Source organism: Poecile atricapillus, chromosome 2 (assembly GCF_030490865.1).
Source record: "Poecile atricapillus isolate bPoeAtr1 chromosome 2, bPoeAtr1.hap1, whole genome shotgun sequence".
Lineage (NCBI taxonomy): Eukaryota > Metazoa > Chordata > Aves > Passeriformes > Paridae > Poecile > Poecile atricapillus.
In genome coordinates this window covers 31,303,423-31,327,024 of record NC_081250.1, presented here as the reverse complement: position 1 = coordinate 31,327,024, position 23,602 = coordinate 31,303,423, and the positions used below count along the sequence as shown (strand labels likewise).

Genomic DNA, 23,602 nt, shown 5'->3' with positions numbered 1-23,602 from the left:
TAAATAGATGTAGCACAGGATCTAACTGCAAAATTCCCTAATCTTCCTCAGGAAAGTTACCACTGTGGTGCAAATGTTGTTTTTTGAGCCTATGGGCATGGCAAGTCAAGGGATCTCAAAACTCTGACCCAGGACTTTCAAAATTCACAAGGTGATAATTGCCTCTTGGGTGGGAAATCATAAGGTTGAAAAACACTGCAGTACCCTGTGGCTGGACTTACATGCAGCCTCAAGGATTTTACATCTAGAGGAATTAATTTTACTAGCAGTCTCATTTCTAACTCCCTGCCCCTTGGAGAAGCACTGGGTTTCCAAGAGAGAAGAGATTCGTGAAGTGAAGTCTTTCACCAGAATGCAGCATGTCACAAGACAATGTTGTTGCTACAAATTAAAGTTTACACAAGTGGAAATATCTTTAAAAAAAAAAAAATTCAAAAAACAGGGGTCCCACTGTGAGTGGGGATTGCAGAAGCATGGACTCTGCAGTTCACGTTGTGCAAAAGGAACAGGCCATTCACATTCACTGAATTTTTCAGTGTCCTACTGGTAAGTTATCCCAGAAGCTCTTTACAGGGCAGCTCTGCCATCTGTGCCCTGGAGTGGCAGTGTGCTACTGCAACAGTGTGGGGCACGCACCCACCGCACTGCGAACACCGCTAAAAACATTGCCACAGAATAAACAAGCAGAGATCAGTACACAGTTTGTGTGCCAATAGATGTCAGTGTTGCATATCTGATGTGGCTTTACAGTTCTGGCAAACGCTAGCTCTGTGTATATGTCCTGATTTTTTTCATGGGCTCGTCTATGCTTTTTTTTTTGTATCTAAGCCTGCCCAAATGGCAAAGAGCAAGTAAGCTGGGGCATCTGCTGGCTAGTTCTTCATCAGTTAGATAGTTATAAATAAGTTTTATCTGTCAAATAACAGTAAAATGAGACTTTTTTCTCATTGATCTGATTAAATTTGCAGGCCTGACAATTAACAATGCCATCTGCAATCCAGTTGCTAACCAGACTTCAGACAGAGAACAGAGGTGAAATGGAGGGGACGCAGAGCTGCACAGAGCAGCCCACAGCTGCTCTGATGGCTCTGTTGGTGCTGATACTATCTGCTCATGTGCTGAGTTGTTGTGGGCACATGTAACTGAGAGCAGGACTTAGCATGTCGTTTTGGCAACCCCTGGGTCTGACTCATGTGCTAAAAGAAGGACCAGAGCACTCCCCTGCTAAAGCACTGGGAAAAGGTGCCTGTTCCGCACTAGACACATCAGTGGGAGACTCCACTATGCAGGAAGGATAATTTTTCAGGCGTTTTTGTTCTCTCACCAAGGGCTTGTTTTCCCTTGCCACATCATTCATCCTGGCCAATTCCTTTTCCACCGCAGCCCCCACTCATGCTCCTGCATCTGTGCTTACGTAGCAGGGGAATCACAGAAAATGTTACTATAATTAATGTGCCACTGCAGGATCCTGCCCTGTGTGCTCTCATTCCTGACTAGTGACTCAGCCCTTCTTTTATTCCCCCTTATGGCAATCAACACACATCAGTGTCTTTCCCCCAAATGGAAATGTTTTGATTAAGGACAGCTAGCATACCCCTTGCTTCTCAATGCCAGGTGGAACACAAGCAGTTTTGATAACACCGCCACAGCAGAAAATCTGAAGAGATTTTTTTGGCTTCCTGAATTTCCTGTATCTCATTAGACTGTCCGGTGCACATCTGTAACAGCTCACAACCAGGCCTGTCAGCACATGGTTCATTAAAAAGCCAGGGCTGGCAACTTCTTTTGGCTGAAATCCTTCCCTTCAGCAGTAATACAAACACTCTGTGCACTGTGCACTGTGTACCTTCCTGGGAGCTTGGAGGGAACGAAAGCAGCCTCTTATTTGACAGGTCACTTCTCTCTGGGGGGTCAGCATGCCCTGGTGTGCAATAGCATCCGCTCTCCTCAGGAGTGGGGAAGTTGAAAATCCCCAAAGATGAGACTCTGACCTGAGGAACTGGCCTTGTAAATGATACAAAAATGCCCAGTCGGTCAGAGGTTTAGTTCTGAATTTTTTGTTTGTTTTCCTTTTATTTTCCTCCCCGTCATATTGTATGTCATGCAAATCATAAGATATATATACTTAAAAATAAAAAAAAAATAGATGAGAATTTAAGTCAGGGTTATTATTTGCAATTCTCGTTTTCTCTGTCCAAGTTAAAAAACCATTCTGGTAAATTATTAAAATGTAATTCTTGGAGCATATGAGCTACTAAATTTACATCAGAAGCCAGAATTCCTTAAGTTTAAGCTGCCTTGAAACCTTTCTCATCCCAATAACAAAAGCCAGACGTGCAGACTGAGTATCATCACCTTGCTCTGCTAATACTGCTCTTTTTCAGTAATCTCAGATATATCCTGCATTGAGGATCCAGAGAATTTCTCATGAAAACATAGCTCAAGACCTACTTTGGCTAAAAACTTTGATTTCAACTATCTGCTGAAGCATTTAGAGACCCTGAGAGTTTTTGGGCCTCTGTTAAGGAAAGATGAAAGGTGGTACTTTATCAATATGAGGAAGTTTGGTGTTGGTTTTTTAAATAGTAAAAGCGTTAAAATAAAATAATCAAGTGAAATCAGGAGGAAATAATTGATGACACCTTCCCTCCTCCGGACCCAGGGGACAAGGCTTTCTCAGAAGGCTCATACAGGGCACTGCCAGCAGCCCTGGACCCCAGTGCTCTCCCATGGGAGAAGGGTGGGGAAGGAGTGTCCCACCTTGGACAGCACTGCAAGGGATCCCTGGGACAGCGCAGGTGGTGGCTGTGCTGGGCAGGTTCAGAGTGGCACAGGCATCCTCATCATGACAAAACCAGTTTTTGTGTGGTGAGCAATGGGAGAGGCAAACTGAGGGTTATTACTGTGTTTCTTGTGCTTGAAAGTATTGTGACAGGACTGAAGCTGGACGGTGCCAGCCATTTCATAAACAACTTGGGGAAATTCCTCCTCCTCTCTTGACATGCTTGCCATTTATTCTGAAGCAAGATAGGACAAGAGAGTATGATGAGCTGAAGGAAGGAAGGCCACACAAAAGATGGATGGCTAATGTCCTTGTAGAACATAATTTACACCTCAAGCCTCATGAAAGGTTTCCAGAAAACACCCACAACTATCATTCAATTCAACCTTGAATGGTTGCCAAGTTTTTTGAAAGGTTAAAATAGTGCAGAGTCCTGAGAAAGATTTGGAGAAGCTTCTGTTTGTGTGTATTTACCTACCCATGTACTTCAAGTGTTTAAGGCTTGGGTTTCTTTCCTGTTTTATTTTTTGTTAGATTGATCTTATTTAGGATGGGATTTTCCCTGTCTCATCAGAAAAAGGCTGGCACATTTTAGAGGCAATTGTCCAAATAAAAAATATGGTAACAATTATAGTAAAGTCCCATCTGACTGACTTGTCATCAAACTAGGTTTACGTGCAGTAAGTGCATCTCAGTATTGGAAGTTCCCAGACATTTCCGGTTCTAACCGTTGATCAGGACATCTTTATCTCCCTGCACAACAGATAAAATACAGAAAGCCACTTTCTGTGTGCCTCTGTTTCCAGAGAAACATTATTTCAAGTAATGTCTCACTAAATGGGGCCTTGCCTGTTGTAGTGAAGGATGGAGTTTAGTTTCTTTCTTTGTGGCAGCTTTTGCCACTGAAGAATTAACTAAAACCTGGGGAAATCTGAAAAGAAATAGAGGAGATGGATGAAATTACATCAGATTTTGGAGAAAACAAATAGAACTACTGGTGTTAAAAAAAAAACAACAAACGTATGTATGTAATGCAATAAGTAATTTCTAGCAATGGTCTGCCACTTACAAATCACCTGTAATCAAAGAACACAACCTTTTATATGCAACATTAAAAAATCAATGTCTGTTCTTGTGCTTTTGTGTTTTTTTATTAAAAACCTGAGATTCAGACACAATATGACTAATGCTAGCAGAAGCCTGTTATAAACACCTGTGGATGTTTATGCGAATATGCCACTCCTGGTGGCATTATGATTGAGTGTACTCAACATGAAAGAGGATAAAATGCAGTTTTATATGAACCATGTTCCCCATAAAGATGAAAACAAGGTAAAGAAGTCGCAGCAAAAGATGAACTTTAATGAAATGCATTTTAAATGTTACTACACAACACATTTCTTCATTGGTGCTTGGCAGTACTGTGTGATGATGACTAGGGTGGGATAAGCTGCGCTGCTATTGGCTTGACATAGATTTTAAGGACACTCAGTGTGAGGGTGTTGGCCATGGTGGGTGGCACGTCTAGGCTCCTTCTGTGTTGAGCATTTTCTAGCATTGCATGGGGTCCTGAGCAGCAGCGGGGAATTTCTGTTCCCCATTTGTTCAAGAATGATGTGCAGCTGTAGGATGGATGAGGGAAGAATTAAATAGGAAGCCTTCACAGGAAAACTCTGCTTTCTGGAGGAAAGGAAGCCTCTGGAAAAGCATAGAGATGAGGAAAGGTTTAATTTTGCTGTGAGTTTTTTCAGAAAAGCTGTTTTGAGCTGTGTAGTTTTTCATAATACTGTCTCTCATGAAAGCCAGGGGCAGCTGGACAGACCCTTTGCTGCTTTTGTAGCCTGAGCTGTCTGGGCTTTTCAAGTGCTAGGAGTTTAATTGCTTTCTCAGGAGGTATGGCTAAAAGGCCTAGACACAAAACTAACAATGGATTATCTACTGAAAAATAGAATAGATTTGTGTGAGTCACTGGCATCATGCAGGCAAGTGCAGTATGTGACTCAAGGGAGAGCTTAAGAGTCTGACTAAGCTGAAAAGAGAAATTGCAACATCAAAGCTTGATGAGAGAGAGATTTTCAGGAGAAAAAGCTAGTTTTGACTCTGCAAAATTGAACTAAAATGCTGAGAGCAAATGGAATTTCCCCATGATTAATTTGAATTTTTTCTTGGATTATTTTCAGACTTCTTATCATAAAGCAATCTACAATGTATGTAAGTATTGAGTAGTATATATTTTATAAATAGAGAACTGTATAATCATTTAAGTATGTTTTCATATATATATATGTATCCTTTCCTCTTTTCTATAAATGGGGCAGATTAGACATTTTCCTCTTAGAAAAAGCATATTAATAACTGTGTTTATTTACTAAAAACAATTAAGAAGTGATAGATCCCAAGATTATCCAAAGTGATGGTGGTGGATGCAGACAAACTTATCAGAATCAAAATACACTATCTCATCTAAATTTATGAGTGTAAAACAATTGCAGTGCGGCCCTAAAATAAACCCTAAAAAAAATTAAAAAGAATAAAGAGAGAGAGAGAGAGAGAGAGAAGAAGAAAACATTAAAACATGACACTGGAAGAGTCCCAAAAGAATTGGCATCAATTCATGGAAAAAGTTGTCCCAGGTCTCAAAGTATGTGTGAAATAAGGAATTGAAGAAAATAGTGTGTGTCTGTATTTGGAATCCATTTATTCTGGCTAAAACTACATTACTGAATACTGAAAAGTAAACCACATTACAGATATCTCTTCATTTTGCTCTAGAATAAAATATGTCACCCATTATAGTTTTATTTCCATATTCAGTTGCTGATGTACACTTTATTTGTAGTAAACACATATAGTGGGTTTATAACCAAACCTATTCGTGCTGTATAAAGTGATAGTTTTTTGGCTGAGTTTGCTTTGAAGAAACACACACACTGCATTGTCAGGGATATGTTCATATGAATAACAGATGTGAAAATGGGAACTCTGCTTACCATTTTTAGTGTGATTTCATAAAAGGCATTATATGTAGATGTCCAAGACATAAACTATTTTGATTCCTGAAAATGTTAACTCCTTGTTTAAAATTTTCCACATGCCACCCAAGAGGGGAAAAAAATGCAGATTCTCCTAATTCAGTCATGCTTAGAAGTTGGTTTGGGTTCTTCTGCAACCTTTATGTTTCTTTTCCATTTTTGCATATTTGAGATAAATATTTCCTTTTTCCTGAATGTTTTTCCTTCAGTCCAAAACTTCCTGCACTGCTAATATCTAAATGAAGAAGTCTGTCCCTTGTTTACGGCATAGACCCTTCTTTGAAGCACTTGGCTGCAAGACTGGGCTCCCCAGTGCCTATCTGGAGATGCCTGGAGATCCCAGGTAAAGATCTCCAAGAATTATTTGTGGGACTGATAAACTAAGCTAGTGATCTCTTTAAGAAAGATAAAACATTCAGAGTTGAATCCCTTCACCTGTTGTAAATGTAAATGCAAATACATACTCTGACTAAAAACTGATACTCTTAATTTCAATCTATGGTAAGAAATAGGCACTTCCCTGAGGTAGCTCACTGCCTGTTCCAAATGCTTGGAAGCAGAAGAATCATGTCCTAGAGTACTTTAAAGGCAATCTGATTGATTGCTTCAGACCCAAATGTCTGCAATTAAGTGATAAGTGCCCCACAGCAGTGCCTCTTCCCCCTTGTTACCGTCCTGGTAGAATAACATGTGCATCCTCCAGGAATGCTGCTTGCAGTGGACCAAATACTGGGGACATCTTTTTTTGCTGGGTTGAACTTGAACAGTTATTTCCACAAAAATAGGCATATTCATATAGTCGTTCTTTCAAACTTCAAGGACCATAACAAAAGGGACTATTCCAGTGGTGATTGACTGCAGAGTAGTTTTGCTTTGGACAACACAGGAGAGAGGGCAGTAAAAACAGATTCAGTTCACAAGGATTAGAAAGAAATTAGAATGTTACTCCTATGGAAAGAGCAGTGCAATGAAAAGTATATCGGTCAATTTAAACAAGACCACAAAACCTATTTGTTGAGCTAACATGACCTTAAAACATCTTTCTGTGAAAGCATTCAGTAAAGACTGGCATCTTCAGGAGAATTACAGGAAGGCTTAGCAAGTTTGCTTTGGAGCCTGTGGTACTGATGTCACTGTGCAGGCTGGGGATAACTCCAGTGGATGTGTGAGCTTCCCTAAGGGAAAGACAAATTATTATTTCCAAATGGCATGCTTCAGGAAACAGTTTCTGGACTTAACTGCTGATGAACCAGGTAGGTAATAAAATGCTAAAATGAGATAATTGCTAGGGTTTCAAGTAGATAGGAGCTGCCTGCACTCTGGATAACAAAGCACAGCACAGAGGCAGATGAAAGTAATCCAGTGTAAATTATTAATTTAATGAATGCAGTGACCAGTATTCTGCTGAGAAATTTGTGTTGATTTTAGAAAGTAATTATTTAGCTTTGTTGTTGTTTTTTCCACTTCCCCTCTCATCTCTGCCTGCGTTTGGCACCAGATCACACGGTGCAGCATCTGTTGTGTGTGCTAGGCAAGGTGCTTGAGGAGGAAAAGCAGCCCAGGCAACTGGAAGAGAACAGTCAGGAAGAGCCATAACCGTGGAAAATGTCAGGGAGATGGGCAATCTGTGGTGAAGCTTATATAAAGGGCAGCTGGAAGGTGATGAATGATAACAAGGCAACTGGATTTTTCTACCTTTGCATCTAAAACTACCAGTCATTTACTAGTACCTAAGGATCAGGACTAAACAAAACAAGCCCTTCAAGTGCATTTTGTAAGAAGAAACTATGCAGATGCTGTTTGTGACCTTGTTACCCAGCTGTTACTCTTCTTTACTATGTTGACAATCTTAGAAACACTTTAATGTCTCAGACGTGGGGAAGATGTGTTGTACCAAAATCTGGTTTGTCTACACACAGCAGCAGGGATACACAGAGAGAGGTAAAGTACAGGCTTTCAATACAGTGTTTTCTCCAGTTTATTCACAGTATGGATGTTGTTCTAGTGACTGCCAGAGCACATTCCTCTAATATTATCCAAATTCATTAAGAAATAGAAGAGTTTGGTAATACCTTAGAAAAGCTGCCACTGCATTTCCTGCTTCAGCAAGACACAGCCACATCTTCAGATAAACTGCATGAATTTTTCTGCTCTCCATGGAATCAGGTTGGTTTGAGTTGGAAGGGACATGGAAGATCACCTAGTCCCAGCCTCCCCACCATGGGCAGGAACACCTTCCACAGACCACTTTGTTCACAGCCTCATCCACCTTGGCCTTGAGCACTTCCAGGGGTGGGGCATCCACTCTTCTCTGGGCAGCTCATGTCAGTGCTTTACCAACCCCATGGTAATGAACTTCTTCCTAATGTCTGCTCTTAATCTACTCAGTTTAAAGCCATCACCCTGTGGCCTGTCCTAGTAAAATGTCCCTCTCCAGCTTTCTTGTCTGTCTCCCTTAGGTTAGCTGTTTCTTTCTCCTTCGAAAAGTAGAGTTCCCTGGGCAGAATGGCCATGGTTGCAGGCAGCAGATGAGCCCTAAATGGGGGCCAAGCTGGAGCATTGCTCTCACAAAACCAAACTTACTCAACCCAAAAGAATCCCTCTTCCCAGAAGAGACTGCATTTACCCCACCCCTGGCAAAGATGAGGTGGTATAGAAAAACCAGGCTCCCTCCTTGCTACTGCAAAAACTAAACCTGTCCTGGCCAGAACCAGGACATGTTTATGATTACATTTTTTTTCTGAAATGTTTGTCGTGTGCTGCTTTATATCCCAGGTGCCAGAGTCAAAATCTCCCCTAACACTGCACAAGTGCTGGTGTTCTCCAAAAGTGCCCACAAGATGTTGAGTCACTGCTGGCATCACTGGGGAGGGGGCCTCACCCCTAAAATGACTGCCACAAGGATAGGGGTGAAGGGAAAACATTGGCCTGTGCTTGTCAAGGAACACCAAAGGCCTCATTCATGACTAGGGAGAGGAGCACTTAGCTCAGACACTTGCTTAATGCCAGCACTGATCTAAAAATCTAAATATCTAAATCTAAAATCTCCTTTGGAATTTTTAAGATATGACTTCCAAGAAAAGAGGGTGAAGACTTCAGAGAAGGCATGTTGAAGGAAAAATTGAGCATTTACTTGGTAGAGCAAACAAATCCTCTGTCAGGGTTGATTCTTTTGATCTGTGGATCACATAGGGCTTGGTGCTGAAATAGGTGCTTTTGACATACATTTCTCTCTTAATTTAGGTCTGCTTTTAATCACAGCATAGCCAGTTTGCAAGCTCTATGGGCATACCCAGCCAGGAAGGTGACATGGATGGTCTGAAATAAACTATCAGAGCACAGAGTTTACTATTAATGCCTACAAGTGAATATATTTATCTCTTTATATCTCATGGAGTCAGCAAAGTCATCCAGCTCAGCCTGTGTGCTAGTAGGCAGGCACAGCAGTGTCAATGGCCCAGCTCTCTGCACTGCTCCTGCCGCAGGGAGAGGGGTCCTTTTCATGGCACCAAGGGTGTTCTCTGCTCGTGGTGACCCCGAGGCAGAACAAGAGAATTATTAAAGCAGTTTACACCTCCTCCGCACCTTGACCATGGATACAGCATCCTCCTCGGGTCCCTGAGGGTCAAGCTGGCTGTTACACACCGAGGTTGAGGCCTGGAAAGAGCCTCAGAGTGGGGAGCTGTTTCCAACCTCCATCACTGGAAAGCTCCAAAAAAATGGAGACTGGTGATGGGAAAGGGAACTGGGCAAAAATTACCCACTGCTAAGTAGTGGATACGGTACACACTGAACTAACTTCCCTTTTTTACTTTCTAAATTGAGAATCAAAATCTAGTGCTTGTAATTTTAACTCCAGTGCAGAAACAAAGCAAGGAGAAGGGAATTAATTTGACCTCACATTAGATAATTGGGAATATAAGGGCAGGCACATACTATGGAACTACTATCACAAGAAAATGAAGAGATCACACAAGAGGGGTGCCTGAATGAGTAAAAAAATCCTCTTGAAACTGTCTCTGAGAAAAGCTGTGAGGGAGAACAACTGTATTTATTTTGGCAAACCCGAGATCAGAGTTTGTTTTGTGTGTTTTATTCCCCTTGCAGATTCAGATGCTGGAAACTAATTGAAATGAGCAAAGGAGATGGTAATTACTGTAAGTTTGTCTGCTACAATCTGGAAATTATAAAGTATTGCAGGTTGCTCCAGGCTATTAATCCTAACCCAAAGCCACGTGCAAAGCCTTGGAAAATTGAAACGCTTCAATTGGGTTTAACCAGGCAAAAACCCTCAGCTGCTGAGTCACTCTGACTACACAGTACATATTCTTCAACAGTGAAAGGATGTATTGCAGCACCCTGAGGAATATATCAGAGGAATAACAAATTGTTAAAGCACATCTATAAACAAGCTTTGCCAACACTTAAAAAAAAAATCTCTGAAATTAATCATAGAATAATAGAATCATTTAGAATGGCAAAGACCCTTTAACTTATCAAATCCAAATGTTAACTTAACACTGTCAAGACCACTACTAAACCATGACCCTAAGTATTGTGTCTATTAAAAAGAAAGGAACTTATATTGAAAACAATTTTTCCTTTTTTCTTTATTTAAAGAAAAGCTGTTCACATGGCTGACAGGAGTTCACTCCAATAGATGCCATCCCATAAAACTTCTGAAATTATCTTGATGGATACAAAGAACAAATAAATTCTGTTAGATCAGCATTTGGAAAATACAAAACAAAACAATGGTATCTTTTATGCAGTTTATCTTGATATGGAGAGGTTATAACTATTATAATTATAGTCTGAAATAGAGTATTGGTTATCCAAGAAACGTGTGAAGCACAGTAATATGAGAAACGTGGCATAAAGTAATGAAAAAAATGAAACCGATGTATCAACATCCTTATCTTTAACAAAATCTTTTTTTATGGAACCTCAGTTTTCAGTAAGAATTGATAATCATCTTTAACTAAAGAAGGCTTTATGACTTCATCTGGCTGATGAAGAAACCCAAAGAGCAATTACAAGCACCAGCTTGTTGTTGACACCACTGCTGTCATACCCCGTGTTACCACCTTGGTCGATGGCAGCTGCTCTGGGCCAGGGTTTGGGAGGACAGGGAGAGCAGGGTACCCACCTGAGCTGTGGGTGAGACTACACCAGGTCTGACACCCTCCAGAGCATGTGACACACACCAAATGTGACATATTCAGTCCCTAGGACTCCTCTGTGCACCTTCTGTGACCCAGCACCGTGCTCATCCCCATGGGTGTGTGGGCCAAGGGCTGTGCTAGATACAGCAACCAGGCTGCAACACAGTTCCTGCTTGGTCAGCACAGCCAGCTGGAATCCTCTCTAGAGCTTTTCATGTCTTCCCAGAAAAAAAAAAAAAAACACAAAAAAACAACAAAAAAACAACAAAAAAGCTCACAAGTGGTACTAATTAGAGACTTGTGCATTTACAAGAGCATAGTAGTGTCCCTCCTTTGCCAGCAGCTGGCTGTGGGTGCCCTGCTCGACCACCCTGCCGTTCTGGATCACCACAATGATGTCGGCTGTCTGCACGGTGGACAGGCGATGAGCAATGACGATGCAGGTCCGACCTTGCCGCGCATTATCCAGTGCTTTCTGGACAATCTGTACACAGATAACATGACAATACTGTTAGCACCTGGAAGAGCTTCCCTTGTCCCAGGAACTACATTTGGCTTCTCACTCTCTTATCACCTGAATACATGTCCCACAGATACACAAGTCAATGCACACAGGACACCTTTATTCAACAGAATTTCTCTCTGAGGTCAGTGAGCCTGATCGAACAAATGTGAGACGTGGAGAAGTGGGTTCTTGGGCATCCAGCTTGAGTCAGAACACAGATTTAGTATTTAACACAAATAACATCTGATAGATAGGATGACAACTGAGAAGCATCACATCAACGTGGAGTTTTATACTTAAAATTTCAGATTTTCTTCTACTCTTTTTTTGAGCTTATATAAACAGCTTTCTAATATAGTTCAATTCAAGCCTTTCAGGTAGAGAAGCTACTGTGATACACCTGACTTGTTTCACAATTGAGCATTTGTAGCATGTTTGCTTTAATTTTATTCTACAGAAAGCAAACATGCTATGTACATAGGCATAAGTATTTCACATAACAATCATTATTCACCTTTTCACTTTCTGTGTCAAGAGCAGAGGTAGCTTCATCCAGAAGCAGAACAGCAGGATTACGAACCAGAGCACGGGCAATTGCTATTCTTTGTTTTTGACCTCCAGAAAGTTGTGTTCCTTTCTCACCCACCCGGGTATTATATTTCTGGATGTTAAAAAATTTAAAAAATCACCAGTGAATACTCTTAGAGAAGGAAGACTAAAAGTAAAATTTATTCATGGCTACAAAAGTTAAGCAATTTCATCTTGAAAGAAAGAATAGTGCAAGTGGTTTTGAGAAAGCTAAGGCTTTATAAACATCTCTTGTACAAGCAGCTATGTGTACAGCCACACATATTCATACCCAGTCTGAAAATTAACTCCCTCAAAGGCTGGAATAGGTCTTGAATGGTGCCAGCAGTGAGGCATCCACAGAGCGTATGATAATAAGATTAACTGACAATTTAATGCTTACTGGCATATACACAAAGAACTTGATGCTGCACTACTTCTGAATTAAGAATCTCAAACATTATTAGTAGTAATTGGTAGCATCATTACCTCAGTTTCAGGTACCCAGAACTACAGTGAAAACAAACTATCAAGGCATTTTTCCTTGTTAGAACCAAATTCTTGCCAGGCATGAAGGTCAAACGTCATGCCATTCACTTTCGATTTAGTGCCCCCTTGTATTTATTAAGGAACACTCCCTCTGCATATCCATTCAATTAGAAGTAGACTTTGTTTTACTAAATTTTTTTAGAAAAATAAAATGTCTTTATCTGAGTAACCTGAAGAGTTTCTGCTGTCAAAGGAAAAAATATATAAAGAAATTATTGTGAGCACTTACTCATATATAGAACATTCTATCACTTCCCTCTCCCCACCTCCCCCTCACCCCCCAAATATTCTGAGTTGTCTACCACTGTAATAATGGAATAATTGCATAATAATGGAATAACTGTAAAAATGGAAACATGCCTTTTTTTTATCAAACTGAAAAGGATTTAAAGCTTGAAACACACTGACATTTCAAAATAATAAAGGTTACATTAGGGGAAACAAAAGTGTTTCTTTTTAATTTGATCTATGCAAGTGAGCACTACCTTGATTTCTCTGTATCATCCAAATATATGATCTCACTGTGAACATCACTGTCACTTACCTCTGGCAGTTTTTCAATGAAGGCGTGAATATTGGCTGCTTTAGCTGCTGCTTCAATTTCCTCCTGACTAACCACTCTACTGTTGTCTCCATACTGGATGTTTTCAGCAATGCTGCAGTCAAATAAAATGGGCTCCTGTGACACCAGGCCCAGCCTGGATCTCAGCCATTGTAAATGCAGAGATTTGGTATCAAATCCATCTGCTAGCTAGAAAAAACAACAGAAACATGATGCCAAGCTGGCTCCTGAGCTCATCCACACATACCTGCTGTAAACAGGAAACAATTCTAAGACAAAGCCCATTATGTGTTATTTTACCAGATGCAATTAAGTAAATTTTTTGCATGGTAAATGGAAAGAACCAGCAGAATAGATGAAATATTTTCCTGCATTAGTTTTAATTTTGTGTTCTTCTACTTCCATTTGCTAGCAGGCAGAAACAACATGCAGGTAAACAGATTGTTCTTGTGGTTCTTCCAGCCCTACTGACCACAAGAAGGACCAGGATGCTCATGGGAAAGCCTGTCCCTTAAAAAGCTGAACACAACAATAAATATTCTCAGCTGTAGGCCTTTTGATTGTATACCCTCCAAAGGAGGTTTCTTCCAACTTTTTATACCCTTTAACAGGGGTTGCATCAAAAAGCCCATTGGGACCTCCTGACACAATAATTGTCTCCTGGTGGCACAATAACATCTACGTGAGATTACATTTGTGTTATCTGAAGCATGAATCTGTGTCCCTAATACGTTAATTCACATCAGCAAGAAAACTTAGACACTGACAAGCATGATACATTGGTGTTATGCCCCTGTCTGACCGGGGCATGGGGAGCCTTGGGGAGGAAATGCAGTTGGACATGGCCATTCCTTTCCCAGGCAAGAGCTGTGACCTGAGGAGGCACACTGTGCCAGCATGGGTGCCACTGCTGCTACGTGTGGGCAAACACACAGGGTGGGCAATGACAGGGTTTGGGGACTGCCTACAGATCCACTGGAGGCACAGCCTCAGTAACTCACACCTCTGAAAAAAGCATCTCAACAGAGGGACTGCCAGGCTTGACAAAAGCCTCTGAAACCTTCGCAGATAAAGAGCTCTGTAGATTTAATTACTATTAATAGCCACACAAGTCTATTCTTACCACTTGTCCTTCCACAGGGTCATAAAATCTCTCCAAGAGCTGAATGGATGTGCTTTTGCCACAGCCACTGCTTCCTACTAATGCCAGAGTCTGTCCTTTGTTAACCTTCACACTGAGTCCTTGCAAAACCTGAACTTCCGGCCTTGTTGGATATACAAAACGGATGTTTCTGAATTCAATGTTGCCTTCAAAATGGCTCTGAAAAGCAGTAGAGAGTTCACAAGCTCATATTAGCATTTATTAGCCTTAACTATAACAACACTCATTAAGACTTGGTTATTAAAGTGTGAGATCCAAGAAAGTTTGGGGAGGTGTTTTCAAGAGTGTTTTCGAAATTCTTTTAAATGAAATATTGGACTGATATAGTATCACTTGTTATAGGATGTTCTGTAAGTCACTACATCATTTTGGAGAAGTTTTATGCATCTCTTGTGTCTATTTTTCACTTCAACTTTGAAAAGAATATCACAGAAACACAGAGTAAGCTGAGGTGGAAGGGACTCTCCAGGATCAGAGTCCAGCTCCTGGGTCTGCACAGCACCATCCCCAAGAGTCACATCACGTGCTTGACAGCATTGTCCAAGCACTTCTTGAACTCTGTCAGGCTTGGTGCTGTGCAAGCACTTCCCTGGGGAGCCTGCTCCAGTGCCTAACCACCCTCTTAAATAAAATAGACAATATCCAGATTTTTCATTTCTAATACATTTAAATTGAGACATTTCTACTTGTGAGATAAAGTGTATCATTTGCTTTCCCCATCTTACCCTGCAAGTAGCAAAATTTGAACAGATGTAACACAAGGTCAAAATCAGAGATAGCAGAGCTAAATTCTTCAGTAGGTTATTTATGGACACAAAGGACAAACTGTGTTTTAAAAAGCAGTGATAATTGTTAATTAGCCATCCTACCCAGGCTGATATTCAAGCACAAGTGGAAGAAAAGGGGCACATGCCAAAGCTACTGCCTGTCTTGTTCTCTGGGATATGAGCCAGCCCCCTGTACATAACAGCAGCACCACTAATACATGTTCTCAGAGCAGGTAATAACGTAATTTGATGGACTCAAAGCTTTGCTTAGTCACAGGCATCACTGGCAGTTAAGTCCAGTCTATACTAAAAATGTTTTCACTTAAATTTCATTTTACTGGAGACCTTCTGCCAAGTCTTTCAATGTCTGTGCCAGAGAACCCTGATTCAAGAAAATATGCAAGTATGATCAGAACTTTAAAGGCTGAAAATCCTGTATATGAGCTTGAATTTATAGAAAACTGGATTATGGCTTCCTGAGTAGGAGCTACCATCTAAGCCCACATGAGAAGTTAATTTTAAATTTAGATGAACCTGGATGTGCCACTGTAATCCTTCTAGAACATGTAAATTGAAAGAATTATACGCAGAAATTTGACAAGTGCTGAGGTCAGCCTCCTCAATGACAATTTTGGTTTAGAAGCAAGGCCCTGGGGAACATTTGGGTGGTTTTTGATTTCACTTTTTATTGTTTTTTGCTTGTTGTGTTTTTCATCCCACAACTTTAGAACAAACTAAATTATTCATTAAGCTTGTTTTGACTTCACAAGAGCACATTTTTAATGGTAAAAGTTTCCATAAATGGAATAGGATGGCTTTTGGCAAAGCATCTGACTATAAAGGAACTAATCTCTCTTATTTATAAAATAATTAGAAAAATGCATTAGTATTTTATTTCTCCTATAAACCCTTAAAGAAACAACAAAACATTTACTGGAACTGACATTTTCTGTGTTTTTCTGAAGCCATTTACACTGTGAGTCAGTAGAATGAAAAGTATTTTTAAAAAATCATTTAGAACAAAACTACCTTAAAGGCCATACACTTTTGTCTAAAACCCAGAAATAATATGGTCCCTAAATAAGTCAGTACCACTACTTATATATATAACATTTGTCTTTTGACAGAACCACAGAATGGTGTGGGTTGGAAAGGGTCTTAAAGAACATCTAGTCCCTGCCATGGGCAGGGGCACCCTTCACTGGACCAGGTTGCTCAGAGATTCATCTAACCTGGCCTTGAACACCTCTAGGGATGGGATATCCACAACTTCTCTGGGCAACCTGTTCCACCCTCACAGTTACGAATTCTTTTTCTAGAGTCTCATCTAAGATAGGATAGTATCTTGGTTTGAATCCATTCCCCCTTGTTCTGTCACTACAGGCTCTTGTAACAAGTCCCTCTCCATCCTTCTTGTAGGCTCCCTTCATTAGGTCATCCTAATTCAGCATCCTTTTCTGACACCCTAAGAAATGGGCGCCTGAATACACTTGCTGATAATAGATAATCACTAATTTAGTTTGTTACAACACTTTTTTCCTGTGAAAAAAAGAACACTCCTTCCAAAAAAAAATACACCAGAAGCTCAAAGAAACAGATCTCCAATATCCCCCCCAAACCCCCATACGAAACATCACCAACCCTTACCAATTTTTCACCTTGTTCACTGTAACTGTCTATTACAGGTTTTCTGCCCAAAAGTTGAAAGATTCTTTGAGCTGATATTCGAGCTTTGCCATAGTCTGGTGCCATAGAAGAAGACTGACCAACATTCATAGCTGCAAACACAACAGCAGAGAAGACTCTAAAAAGCAAAGGACAAGGCATGATTCATTCCAGGTAGAACAATGCATTCTTTTCCGACTACGTAAAACATACCTCCAGAATAATGTTTTTTAGCATCTTTAGGTTATAATAATTCTGGAGCTTTTCACACTCCAAGATGTCATCCAGTATTAGGAAGGTCAGTTTGTTCCCATAGCTACTTGACAGATGAACAGTGGTATCATATCACTTCTTTTTTTTAACACCCTCTGCATGGAAGGGACATCAAAGGGCAAAGGCTTCTCCAGAGTAGGTGTGCTAAGCTTGCTGCTCACTCTTGCTGTTTCACTGCCCAATATGCAGAGTACCTTTCCCCAGTACTTCCCTTATGCCCAAAAGAACACTCCCAACCAGACTGAATTTCTGGATTCCCATGCCCCATTACCTCTGTAATTTGATAAAATAATTTGCATACATTGAAATCACTACACTAAACTATATAAATTGTGTACTGATTTTGATAATTTTTACATTTTATAAAGTATACTCACATAAATACATTTTCAAAGTTGGTCAGACAATTAGCAATGAGCCATGCTCCAAATCTGAAGGCTGCTGCATGAATCAAGTATTCTGAACACTGAGCTATTCCATAGGTAAATCCATACAAAGGGGCTTTTTTCAGAGATTTTCTGATAAAAGACGAGACTTTCCATAAATTACTTGTAAAAGAGAAACAACAGACACTGGCTGGGGGATAGCCAGACTTCTGGAATTAAGTTTTCAAGAAATCCAGGTCATCCCCAAAAACACAACAAATCAGGCCACAACACACACACTGACAAGCAATCCTTGCCAGACCCTAAAAGCCTCTGGCTTCATGACACAGAAATGCCCTTAGGACAGAAAGCAATGAAATCCTTGGTCCTCAGTTATGTTAAATTGAATTTTTTATAGCAGGCCAGGTCACTAGAGCAGCTAGTTAAAATGAAATAAATTTATAACTACCCCCTATGACTCATTTTATTAAGAAAACAAGCAGGCTCCAGCCTAGCCTAAGAGCTGCCTCCAGCCTTCCACCAGCTCATTCCATCTGAGAGGAGCAGAGGCGCATTGCTGGGAATCTCCACAGGAATTCAGACTATGCCACCATTTCTCAATCTATCCCTCTGAAAAGGTTTCTGTTTGTATAGCTAACTGAACTCACACCAAATAAGAATCTGGGGAACTCTCTGTCCTCAATGTTTAAGATGCTCTCTTAGGAAGAGGAAACATCCTTTCTAGTCTGAGCTGTAAATCAGACCTGTGACAGCCCAAGCAAGCATCCTGACCAAATCTGTGCTTTTAGCAGTTCATCAGACATTAAATTTTAACACTACTTTGGCTGAGGACAGATTGTGCAATACATAATTTTCAATTCCCTCTTTTACATTAGAAGCAATTTAGATTTTGGTTTATTTTATTTTAAAAAAATGGAGCTGGGAGAATCTGACAACTGCAGTGATTCAAATGCAGTGGAGAAAGGTCAGTGGGGTGTGGTGGATCAAACAAGGAAACGTATGAATTTATTTTCAAGGTTTCAAAGCCATATGAGGGGAATAAAACTGGTTTATGTTATAAAGGGTGTGGTGGAACTGTCAGTTCCTAAGTTTAGTAGTATCAGTGCAATACACTGACTTGGAGTGAACATATACCCTATATTGTAGGCAAACACAATATTCTGTAACACATACGCAGAGAATGCAGTTTATAAAGTGTTTGCATAATAAAGACATATCCTTAAATATTTTTTTCAATCTGCACTTAATGTACATTAAAATATAGAGATTACACACATTTCAAAGCTATTTGAATAGCTTCACACATTTCAAAACTATTTGAACAGCAATATTCTTCTGGGAAGAATATTGATATTCTTCCCAGTCTTTTGGATATTGATTAGGTATTGATTACAAGAAAAGTATTTAGAGTAAACTTGAAAGACTAGTGTACTGTAAAGACAAAAACCCACCTATATGTATGATTCAAACTAGCAACATATCTTTCATAAAATGCTTCTTCCTTGGTCAGTGAAGCTACAGTTCTTATGTTTTCAACTGATTCTGTTGAAATCTAAACAAACAGATTAAACAAGAGGTAATATCTCTTACAATTGCAATCTACAAGATAGCTTCTGAACACTTGATTTTTGCTCTCATTTATTATTTTAGATCAGAACCTGTATGCTTAAGAGTAGGGATTGAGGTGAAGGAAAGTACTGAGCAATGAAATTATTCATTAGCAGTGTCTTCCCTAACCCATGGATTGTGGCCCTCATGAATTAAACCCAATGTAAGAAAATGGGGTAATCTGGGCAAAGCTTGCTCTTTTGCATGGACTACTTCTACCTTCTGGAAGAGCACTACCAGGTGAATAAAGACAGTACCTTGGAACTCTTGAGCACATTAATGGCTTGCCTTTGTGATAGAATAAAAAGGTATCGGTATTGCAACACTTCTGACTGCAGAAGAGCAGTGCAGAGCCCCATTGCTCACCCTAGACACAAGGTGGCATCAGTGCTGGGGCTGTGTCTGCTGCAGCGGCCACTGCCCAGAAATCCACTATGGAGGCTTTCAAATACATTTTTATATTCAAATTTGCAGATGGTTTGTGTTATCTGTGTTTTGCTTTTCTTGGAGGTATTTAAAAATTCCCCTTAACACCCTTCATTTATCTTGGAGAACTGAGTCAGCTAAAATATAACTACAATATTGTCCTTAAAAGTGATCTCACACCAGAACTCTGTAGTTAAAATTGAAGAACTTACTCTTCCAGCCTCTTCCAAAGCTTTTTGATCTTCTGCAGCATGACCAGACATAGAGCTGGCATTCACAGCATTTGCACCAACAACAAAAGGAACGCAGGCCAGGACAAGCAAAGTTAGCTGCCAGCTATATACAAATGCAATAATGATGGCAGTGGCAAGGGAAACAGCAGTCATAGTCATCAGTGCAAGTCGGCTTCCAGTTGCCTAAGAAAACCCCAGAAACCCCACAAATATATGTCATTAGATTTTTCTTTTCATTGCTTAAATTACCACTTCAAAATGCTGTAGTCAAGGCCAAAGGTGTGGCTGGAAAATTAAACCATATGCAATCACATCTGTGGACATTATGCACCAACTTATGCAACCATTCCTAGAGATTCCTAACACCTGCCAACATTCAGGCCTTCAGGAGGTGTTAATGTAGTCTAGAGAGCTGGATGTGACAGTTGTTCCATGAAATGTATCTGGGACTTCGCACACTACCCAAGGAAGAGAAAATTGTGACCGCTGTGACAGTAGGCAAGTTGGCAGTGAGATGTCCAGCATTAGGCAAGAGGGGCTTGTTCTAACAACAGCCATCCACTGAGACCCTCCATACTAACAGTAGTGAAAGATATGCATCCTCAGCTTCTTACATTGCTGCACTTAAGTTGTGTTCCTAGAGAAAGGAAATCTGAATTTTGCCACCCTGCAGAAATGCTTTATCTCACTGGGATAACGAGTAGTTAAGATTAACTCCAACTGAAGAATTCCCACCTCCTCCTTCCCTGTATAACCTTTTCATCAAAATCTTTTTAAAATGAGAGTTGATTAGTATCCAGCATCTGGGTGGGCTCCGATCTGAAGAAACAACTTCTGCAAATAGCCCTGTGGAAATAGTTCATCTTCCTTAGAACCCTTCCTTAGAGCTTGGCGTGATGGTAAAAAAACAAAAACCCTTGGGTGGGAAGCAAATATGCTTTCTTTTGCCAAAGGCTATCCTGACCTGAAAATACTTTTCTTGTTCAATAAATTTAAAATATTAACAACTAAACCAATGCCAAGGTGAATTGTTGCCATATGTTCCAGAGGTTGCACATAAAGATGGATTTGAAAACTTCAACCAGTGCAGCATGAGGCATGGTATTGACTTACCGACATCTGGCACTCCAGGAAACACAATAGGTCTGGAGACCCATTCATGCCCTTAGTTTGTTTTTTTAGGGAACTGCATGCACCCCTCCTTTTTATTGCCCTGACAGGGTGATAACTTCTGCATAACTTTAAAAGATGAAAATGACTAAATTTTGTCAAACACTTTTATCCTTGCAAGCCACAATGAAGAATGATTGGAGAGAAACAAAAACCAATGGAGACTGAAAAATATAGGGATTAAAGGATTAGTGATGTTCAAATATGAAGGGAAAAAAAAAGATACTAGAAAACTTTTCCCCAAGTCCTGCAGTGATTTTGTTTTCCCCTGCAAAGAGACAGGAAGAAACAGAAATGTTTGGCATATTGTCAGGTTCTGCTGATGAGGTGAGCAGTTGAAGGAACTGTACAGAATTTGCCAAATTCTCTCGCCAGTGTCCAGTGACCACCTCTCCCCATTGCCCTTCTGTGGTGCTTCTTAATTATGCTGGTCTATTTCTTATTGTTTGCAAAGCACATTTTGTGGCAATGGGAAGAAGAATTCTCTTCACTGAGGTCTCTGTATCCTTGTATCCTCTGCAAATGCAACCTCTTTGTGGCATTCAGGTGACACCCATAACAGGATGCAAAATCCTGGGGTCCAGTGTCTGTGGTCCAAGCATATATGCAGATTTCACTTTGCATGGTGAAATGGTCTAAAATTATGATATATTTAACTTAAAAACTTGCAGGGAGGTACATGAAAGGTACCCAAACATCCGGGTTTTTGATAGTTGTTGGTAATTATCAGCTGGGAAACCATTTCCAATGTGTCTGTAGCATGCAATGTAAATGCATCTGCCTGTCTGTGGGGCCTTCTTTTTTGTTTTCTGAAAAAAAAATCTTTGCCAATTGTAATTAATATTTGTAAGGAAAAATATATTTAAAAAATACACACAAAAGAATAAACATACGCCTTTAACTTGGGAAGCATCTGTAGCAAGACGAGTTAGCAGAACACCAACAGCGTTTTTCTGGTCATCATACCATCCAATCTCCTGCAAGAAAAGATAGATTTTTGTTTCAAAAAATTACAGGAAGATACAAAACAGGATGGCTAACTGAATATTCTCTTTGCATAGTCAGTATTTCCAAGTAAACAAAAAGAAAAAGCTTAAAAAACATTTTTTGTGGACATCTAATTGTTCATAATCAAAGTGTTCTTGGCTGTGATGGTTTCCTGAACACGCCTATTTAGAAACTTTTATTATAACCCCCATTTACTTAACCTCTTCAGGACCAAGGGATGCCTAACTATTTTCTTACAAATTACCTATCCCATCAGCTATAGAATCATAGAATATCCTGAGTTGGAAGGGTCCCGCAAGGATTTGTACATACAGAAAGGAAGCTTTTTTTTATTTGCAAAGGTTATGGTAGGGCTCTTTTTCCTTCCAACCACCAATTTACTGTCTTCTTTCAGATGTTTCTACAAACACACAGGTTCTTGTTCACAGCCACTGTTCTCTCGATACCCTACCTGCCTACTTCATACCTGCTGAAGTAATGCTCTGAAGGACAAAGAGCGCAGTCTCATGGTTAGGGCTTCCCCAGACTTCCCAAACATGAATCCCTGGGAGGAAAAAGTCACATTTTCTCATCTGGTGCTGTAACTCTGTTTATAAATCTCCACAAAAAAGGCAATCACACCTTCAAACCCCGTGAATATATATGTCCTGGGAAAAGCATCATTCACATTCCTGAACCTGAAACTTGATTTTCTCACAGAAAGAAAGCAACATAGCAAAGAAGGCATCTATATATTACATATTTGTATCACAACCACCCAAGCAAAGGGAGATTAAACTTTTCTGGTCAACCTTGCACACACAGACAGCAGCACTACAAGATAAATAAACCTGTCTACTGATTTGCCTCCCTATCCTGACTGCGACCAGAGACATTCACTCACAGCAGTCATACCAATGGATTTTTATGATATAGACATCAGTGGGCACGAAACATCTTCTGCAAGCTTTAAAGTAGTCCTAAGAGTACAGCAAATGATGGAATTTATTCAATGGTGTGAAAAGCACCATCTGCAATGGAAAGAGTGAGTCTGCTTTCTACTTTGGCAAGAATCTATAGACTACTCAGTGAGAAATATCAGTATTAACTTTGACTTCTAAGGCCAGACACTCAACTTTGATTTCAATCACACTGAATTAACACTGCCTTCAGTGGATTATTTAAACCAAGAGCAAACATAGACATGTGTTTGTTAAGGTAAACATAAACATTAAACCTGTGTATCTCAGGAAGACCCTGGCACTTGTGCATATTTTTATAAGCTCTGCTTGTTGTTTAACTTCTTAGATTGTGTTGATAGATATGAGTTATACCTGCAGCCTGCTGGAGAGTTCAGAGCTTTTAAAATTTCAGTGTAGTGACACTTACTTGGATTATGTATGCTGCGAAGATAATCACGCCAAGTAAAAGAAAGATTAAAGAAAGCACCACAGTGTTTTTACTCCTTTTTTCTGGATCTCTTTCTTGAAAAGCCTGTGAAAGGAAAAAAAAATCAGCAAAAATGAGTACGTAGACAAGCACACATTACATTATTCAGCCATCATCTCAAGAAGCTTGTCTACTTTAATTTCTTTTAGCAAGTATCCTGGATCCTAAAGTCAGTCTGCAGTCAACCTTCTGTTGAGGATGCAGTAGATAGTCCAGCTTTCTGTTTAACCTACATCACACTAATTTGTTCTCCCAGATCCATCAATGTTCCTCCTTTCCTCTGCTAGTCAGATGCAGTTCCACTATCCTCTGCT

The 23,602-nt window shown here is 40.1% G+C and overlaps 1 protein-coding gene across 2 annotated transcripts in view; it reads right to left on the bottom strand.

The window, feature by feature from the left end:
- Positions 1-10,392: 10,392 nt before the first annotated feature.
- ABCB5 (ATP binding cassette subfamily B member 5) overlaps positions 10,393-23,602 on the bottom strand; it is a 35,452-nt gene continuing 22,242 nt past the window's right edge. The window contains exons 19-29 of one of the 2 annotated variants that reach the window (XM_058832382.1): positions 23,229-23,333; positions 22,327-22,404; positions 21,746-21,829; positions 19,662-19,865; positions 18,867-18,967; positions 17,407-17,547; positions 16,739-16,895; positions 14,286-14,483; positions 13,145-13,351; positions 11,999-12,145; positions 10,393-11,463 (exon numbers count right to left, since the gene is read on the bottom strand). In XM_058832382.1, coding sequence (XP_058688365.1) covers positions 11,266-11,463; positions 11,999-12,145; positions 13,145-13,351; positions 14,286-14,483; positions 16,739-16,895; positions 17,407-17,547; positions 18,867-18,967; positions 19,662-19,865; positions 21,746-21,829; positions 22,327-22,404; positions 23,229-23,333 — 1,620 coding nt within the window. In that variant the 3' untranslated portion in view covers positions 10,393-11,265. The remainder of the gene's footprint in view (positions 11,464-11,998; positions 12,146-13,144; positions 13,352-14,285; positions 14,484-16,738; positions 16,896-17,406; positions 17,548-18,866; positions 18,968-19,661; positions 19,866-21,745; positions 21,830-22,326; positions 22,405-23,228; positions 23,334-23,602) is intronic. The other variant, XM_058832383.1, reaches the window with a different exon arrangement.